The sequence below is a fragment of the Perkinsus marinus genome, assembly GCF_000006405.1.
Source record: "Perkinsus marinus ATCC 50983 genomic scaffold scf_1104296957216, whole genome shotgun sequence".
NCBI classification, from domain to species: domain Eukaryota; phylum Perkinsozoa; order Perkinsida; family Perkinsidae; genus Perkinsus; species Perkinsus marinus.
Window position 1 is genome coordinate 73,677 of NW_003207206.1, and position 6,786 is coordinate 80,462.

The following is a 6,786-nucleotide window of genomic DNA, read 5'->3' on the forward strand; positions in this document are numbered from 1 at the left end:
TCGTTGGAGTTTCTCTCGTGTATTTGTATTTCCACTTCTACTACTCCTTATCGGTTTTCAGGATTCCCTCGAGTCCTTTGGTGTGCCTAGTGATCTGTGGACGGCCCATAGAGACATCTCTACCGACGTGTTAGCTAACTGTGTTCGGATTACGCAGCTGCGCGCGCGGACTCTTTTGAAGAGCCGATCGAGACAGCATAGGAGCATCCCTAAGCTCATCCCGGAGTATAACTTCATGCAAACTCAAGTGGGAGGGTTTCTATCGGTGTGGAGCGATGCGGAAAGCTTTCCTCATTTTCCAGGGATTGGGAATGGACGAAATGCTCGAGATCAACTACGGCAAGCGATTAGGATTCAAGAAACCGATGTGGACGTGGGTGACCGATCAAGCTATAAGCCTGATGCAGATAGAGTTGCAGCTTACCTTTGAACTGGGCCTAGCAGACAACGAAGAGATGCCTATGCTGTTGTGGTTTGAGGACTATCTAATTGGTGTTAGGGTAATGATGGAAGGATGCGGTTCTTTATGATGTTCTGGTCGTTTAGATCGAATCGTGGTAGATTAGGTCGGCCGTCTTATGTAGTATCTTGATAGATTAGTTCGACCTTATGTAGTATCGTGGTAGATTAGCTCGACCGCCTTATGTAGTATCATGATAGATTAGGTCGACCGCCTTATGTAGTATCATGATAGATTAGTTCAACCTTATGTAGTATCGTGATAGACTAGGTCGACCGCCTTATGTAGTATGTTGATAGATTAGGTCGCCCTTATGTAGTATCGTCATGTATGATGGTCGTTGTCAGTTATATGCCTTGCGAGAGATGCTCAACGCATTGGACCTAGCATCGAAGCCACGACATCTCCGTAGAAGCGAGCGTAAGAATAGGCAGCTTCCTCCCCCAGAGCCTACTAACGACATGGCCCTATTGCAGGCCAGGATGGAGATCATTCAGGGTAATATACGATGGAGGGTTACCGTCTCGTCATGGCTAGGGAAGGAATAGTTGAGATATGTTGGAATAGATGAGCAGAAACCAACCGAATGGCGAGTTATGGTATGAAAAGCTCTCTAGTATTCGCGGGAATTCGAAGGCTATATTATGAGCTTCTCGAATGCTTGTGAAATTTCGATGTAGAAGTACGTGATGAATGGGTCGCTGAGTGGTTTTGGCGAATAGAATACTTGCACTACGTAATTTAGTGATAGAATGTGTCTGGATGATAGCTAAGGAGTGGCGTTGTCGGGGTGTATATGGTTTGGTAGGTTCATTCCGTATGATGCTGGCGTTGCAGTATATTGGGCTTATGAATGCCCCGACTGAAGCTGTGGCCAAGTCGATCGCGTCGCGGTTCGCTGTGAGGATACAGACTATGCTTTCTAGGTAGGTTGCGGGAGGGCTGATTGAGAGGCTGGAGGGGAGCCTCCCCTGGGGAGGGCAATTTTGTGGCGCGCGGTCATTGTGCGGAGTCTTTATCGAGACCCGTTGTGCGGTAGAGTTGAGGTCTTTGCTTCTCGGAGGGGATCGGTTGAACTCGGAATGGTTTTGTTGTTGGGTGTAGTGCTTGCCGTCTCGTTCGTTGCCGGTTATCTTGGGGCGATTTTATCACGTTTTCGGAATTTTTCACCCGTTTTTTGTCTCAGTTACCGTCTCCCGCACGAGCTCACCTTTGCGGACTTCCTCCAGTCGACAGCGATGGCGGTCACTGGACAGGACCAATCTGATGCCAACTTGGGTGAGTGGGCCCTGTGATATCCTATTTGGAATCTTACTACCTTGAATGTAGACGCAGGAACTGGACGGGTGGTTTTCCGTTCGTCTTGATGAGTTCCATTGAGTTCACAACAATATTCGATCACCCAGTGACCCTGACGATTGCGTCGCTTCGCTAAGATTTTCGATTCTATTCAGGTCTGCAACGTGTGGTGCTGAACAGTATCAAGTCGCTGAACGGAACAGGATTCTACTTGGAGCAAGTTGGGAAGCGGTCGAAAGCTGATGCTCGTACCAGGAGGGATGTTCAGCAGATGAGGAGGGTCATACTTTCGAATATCCTGGTACTCAGACAGCTGGCCACTGGTGAGCAGGGGAGTATTCATAAACCTATAATGTTCCCGGGAGGAGGAACTCATTTTGAATTTTCCACGTATGGCTAGGAACACATTGTTCAATCAGTTTCCCACATTAGGAACATTTTTCTCTCTGTGATTAGACTCTAATGCGACTTCTCAAAGGTGAATGAACCTCTGCTGGTGAGGTACGTTTTGATGTTGTTCTGACTTAGGATGATTGCAATTATTGACAGTATCGGAAATGGCGTCGTGTATAGGGAAGGGGAATGGTTTGGTTCTCAACGGTTGCCGTGTGTGTGTGTGGTCGATTGTGTTGGTTCCTACTTGAGTAAACGTCGAGTCTTGCGAGGGGGTAGTTTTGTGGCGCGCGAAAGAGATTTAGGCTTGTTGTTGTTGTTCAGGTTCTATCGATCAAGAGAGCACTACAGCTTGTGCTAACTTGAAGTATCATCCCAACCTGATTACGGTGGTGTTGGGTAAGAAGACTGGGCAGCAGTGATCTTCGGCGATACTTGGCGGTGCGGATGTTACATTCAGCAGCTCTTTATAGTGTTGTTTCTACTTGTTCGTTTCGTTCTGGACTGTTGTGTTCACCAACTTGTCGTCGCAGCTTTGGATCAGTTGACTTAACCATTTTGTTTGTATATGCCAAGTGATCTGAGATTCTCGAATGAAGTTCCGGTGGCAGATGCAGACGCGAACGGTGGGGAAGGTTCATCGCGAGGCCGGGGATCAACACAAGGGGAGAGGAGGATGACGGTTGGGAGTGGGTCTTCTCCGTTGGTGCAAGTCGACGAATATCCAGCACCGTCGTTATTCTCAGCTGCATCAAATTTGATTCCCGAGCAAAATGCTGAGTAAGTCGGAGGTTGTAGTGGTGTAGTAGGTTAGTATGTTGGTCTCTCGCTCGTACGACCCAGGTTCGATCCTTTGTCATTCCATTTCAGTATATATGCTTTGTCTTCTAACACTGTGGACAGCAGCTCGTATAGTCCAACAACAGGCTCTGCTCCCAGCCATCCATCACCAACGCAGCACCTCCTCCTCCAACATGCTATGGGACTCACAGTGGATATCCTGGTCACCTACGGAGTGTCATCCGCGGGTAATAAACGGGCGTTTTGGATGGGGTTAAAACAACCATATGATCGCGCTCATTCGTTCTATCCTATCTATTACTGTTGTTCATTTTGTAGGAATCGACCTTTTGAGAAGCCACGGTCTAGTGACAGTGTCCGATCTCGCCGCGTTGGACACCCGTTCCTTGGCTCAACAAGGGTAATAATAATTGCTCGTCGGATTAGTTAGCGCTCGCCCCGGTGATCGATTCATACTGTTCGACGTGATCAGATTCACTAGAGCAGATGTGGATACTCTCACACGCTTAGCTGTTGAGGTCGGGCAGGAAAGCACGAATGAGAGACTCGGGCAAATGCAGGAGGAGTTGAGAAACGGGAACGGCATTGGAGGTTGGACGTGGGTTTCGGGAAGCTGTAGATTAATAACAAAAATTACAGTTAAGGTTGCTAGGGAGGCATCATCATCAAGAACAAAAAAAATAATGTGGACGCCGCGAAAAAAAATTCTCGAAAAATTTTTCCCTTAGTTCGGTAAGGTACACGTAGTTGTTGAACTGGTAAGATCGAGGCCGTGAAGATGTGTCGAGAAATGTTCGGAGCAGTGGTGCGAAATATGTACTCGCTTTCCTCAGCTGAGCTCAATAGTTTCCTCACTAGGAGTTCATATACGAATCGAGAAAAAATACGAGAAGTGGACAGAAAATAACAGAAATTCTCCAAAATTTCCCCAGAGTTTAGATATTATCACCAACACTTGTGGTTGATCATGTGCAAATTTTACCACACTGGTGACGGGTGGGAGGGGGGACGGAGGGTTTCCGTTTCAGTGGTCTTGTTTGAATCTTTCGATTTACGTCATTGCCTAGTGAGTTTGAGTTTATACGTCTGTATTTGCATAGTATTTGCATTCGGTTGATGGAAATTCTCACGGCTGAAGAAAATAGTTTTTGAATTTTTTTTGTAATTTTCTCAGTAGTTTTCAGTTTTTTTTGGTGGGGGGGCCTCTGTACAGTTTATGAAACGATTCGCAGTGTTGTTACTTTTGAAAACTGTTCATTCACTTCGATGCTACTTGATCAGAGTAGTCGAATAGGATGTAATGGCAGAGTCCTCCGTACTGTGTGTATTGTCGTAGTGTGGAAAGTGGGGAAAATCGTCAGGAATCGGGACTTTGTCGCCCCTAGACCGATTTTGTTCTGAGTCTATGTCCTTTCCTCAGAGGACCATTTCCTACCAATCAAAAACACCTTCATAAACTTCCCCCCCTCGCAGTTGCCGTCATCGAAGAAGACACCCCAGAGTTGTCCTGTAGATATGGGCATGACCCCACCGAATGTAGTAAGGGGGAAGAGCATTCGAACTGGTCGAAGGCTCTATACAGCGGAGTTCCACCCGTTTAACGTGAAGTGGAGTAATACTCCATGTAAATTGTAGAACATGTATGTTTTCGCGACTGATAACACAATTGTTTTCTACGAAGTGAATTGTGGAATATGTTTTTCATATCATGGGTGAAAGTTCCCTATATCTGTTTTTCGTCGCTGACTCTATATTGTGGCAACATTTTCCTTGCTTTGTGTATGCACTGCTGTTCACCTGGCATACTCGTTTTGCTATCACATGATCCCTGTGTTGATCGTATGTTATGACCAAAAAATATATATCATGTTAGCTTGGTTGATGTTCTCTGATTTTTCCTTCCACCTCAGTCGCTCAATTCTAGCGTCGGTAAAGTGAATAGTCTCAGTCCAGTCGCGTCGTCTCACAGTCCCGACAGTTTCCCCATTAATTTGGATCCCTCTATTTATCCCAGCATAGGGTAAGTAGTAGGCCACTTGCAGCCACTTGCAATCTTGCATTTCCTCAACGGTATCTTACGATCAGATCAAGATTGCATGCTTCGGGGACTTGTAAACCGTGTGCATGGTTTTATCACGCGAGTGGATGCCGTCACGGAGCTCAGTGCGAGTTTTGTCATTTGTAACAATGAGCGTTTTTCCTGGGGTGATTTATTCCGCTTGGGAAATATTCGCTCGCCTGTTTTGAGAATAAAATGCGTGACAATATCCTTATTCTGAATTATTGACCTCGTTTTACAGGTGTCCGCCGGGTGAGATAAAGCGTCGTAAGAAGGAAAAGCTTCAAATCATCAAATTATTAAAGCAGACTGAATTACACCAACAGCAAGAACAACAACAAGATCAGCAACATGTCGGAGAACAACAACGACAAGACAGTTACATAGTGCCAGGCCGCTCATCAGCTTCACATCACCATCGTCATCATCATAATCATCACAATCGGCATAACGGCGATAGTGAGGAGAACTTTTCTCAAACTCTGGCGAGTTCGGCTTTTTACGGTAGAGGCTACTAGTCGTACAAGGCCGTTGGTGTAAATATCGAACGACTTGTGAATAGCCGCCGTTTTAGTTGCGGCGAGTCGTTGAACTGTAAATATCTTTTCTGGTGATAAGGTAGTAGTTTGATAAGTTCACGGAGAAGCGGGTCACTTTCTTGTATTTCTTGTATTACTATCGATACTATTACTATCGGGTTTGACAGGAAGTTGTATCAGCGTGGCCAGGTTGTGTTGGTGACTAATCGATAGGGGGTGTGGTTGTCGAATTGTGGAGAAAATGAGCTCTGTGTTGAGCGTGTCCTGGAGAAGACGAGATCTGTGTTGAGGGTGTTCTTGAGAAAAGGAGATGCACATGGTGTGTTCGTAAGCGCGGAGTTTGGAAATCGAGTTGTTGATGGTTATCGGGTCGAGTGAAGAGTCGAGGATGGAAGTGCTATTAGTCGCAGTTCGTAGCTATGAATTTCTATCAAGGTTATTCCTCGAAATTGATGCCATGTCCCGCTTGGATGCTTCGTTTAATGAAGGGTCTAATTCGCAATATTGAACTCCTTATTAGCAGCGCATTGCTGGAATGACTTGCTTACTCGCCAACCTGCATTTCATGTAAACTTGATTGTCGAATCAATGCCCCTTGTCATGTATGTGGAATTCTAGTTCGAACTGGAAGGCGTTGTCGTATAGATGTCTGAATGGTGTTGTTCTTATGGAGAGTGGGACGAGTTTTCATCCTAGGGGATGGCAAACCCTCTATGGGCCCGCTCGAAATGAAGGAAGGCAACTATGATGAAGTCATCTTGATTGAGATTGAACTGTAACCTTGAATTCGCAAGATTGTGTTGTGTTTGGCGATCGAGTGGATGCCACTTTATGAACACGATTTCAAAGAAGGTAGTTCGAAGATGTATACTTCGGTGTTGGTTGTACTCGAACCGGCTCAAATCTATATGTAGGGCACATGATTTACTAAGAGTCTCATGATGAATGCCCCAGGACCCCAGGGCGAGCGCGCTGAGATCTTTCGACAAACTATGCAGATGCGATATACCTAACATGTTGTCGAATAACCACGATATTTAGTTTTGTGTTACCCTACACGAAGCTTACACTCGGAGTCACTCCGAGTGTAGAGTGGTGCAAACACTGGACCGTGACGCGCTCGCCGGCGAGGCTGGTTACTCTGAGCAAAACCGTAGCATGTGTTCAACTCCTTATTTATGGATTTACTGTAACCACCTATATTGTGTTCAGTGATATGGAGGTTTGGGTGGTTG

The 6,786-nt window shown here is 45.9% G+C and overlaps 2 protein-coding genes across 3 annotated transcripts; both read left to right on the forward strand.

Annotated features, from left to right (window-relative positions):
* Positions 1-311: 311 nt before the first annotated feature.
* Pmar_PMAR007437 (hypothetical protein) lies at positions 312-2,620 on the forward strand (the record flags this gene model as incomplete). Its single annotated transcript, XM_002774858.1, has 6 exons — positions 312-500; positions 808-958; positions 1,269-1,386; positions 1,647-1,738; positions 1,915-2,082; positions 2,477-2,620. 6 exons carry the CDS (start codon positions 312-314, stop codon positions 2,572-2,574), a joined length of 816 nt encoding a protein of 271 aa, XP_002774904.1. The 3' UTR covers positions 2,575-2,620.
* Positions 2,621-2,687: 67 nt separating this feature from the next.
* Pmar_PMAR007438 (hypothetical protein) lies at positions 2,688-5,729 on the forward strand. 2 transcript variants are annotated; one of them, XM_002774859.1, is made up of 8 exons: positions 2,688-2,932; positions 3,023-3,180; positions 3,272-3,353; positions 3,426-3,544; positions 4,374-4,489; positions 4,864-4,973; positions 5,039-5,134; positions 5,254-5,694. In XM_002774859.1, exons 1-8 carry the CDS (start codon positions 2,721-2,723, stop codon positions 5,528-5,530), a joined length of 1,170 nt encoding a protein of 389 aa, XP_002774905.1. In that variant the 5' UTR covers positions 2,688-2,720; the 3' UTR covers positions 5,531-5,694. The 2 variants fall into 2 exon arrangements, with proteins under 2 accessions (XP_002774905.1, XP_002774906.1); XM_002774860.1 differs by having other exon boundaries at positions 5,039-5,729.
* Positions 5,730-6,786: the final 1,057 nt, after the last annotated feature.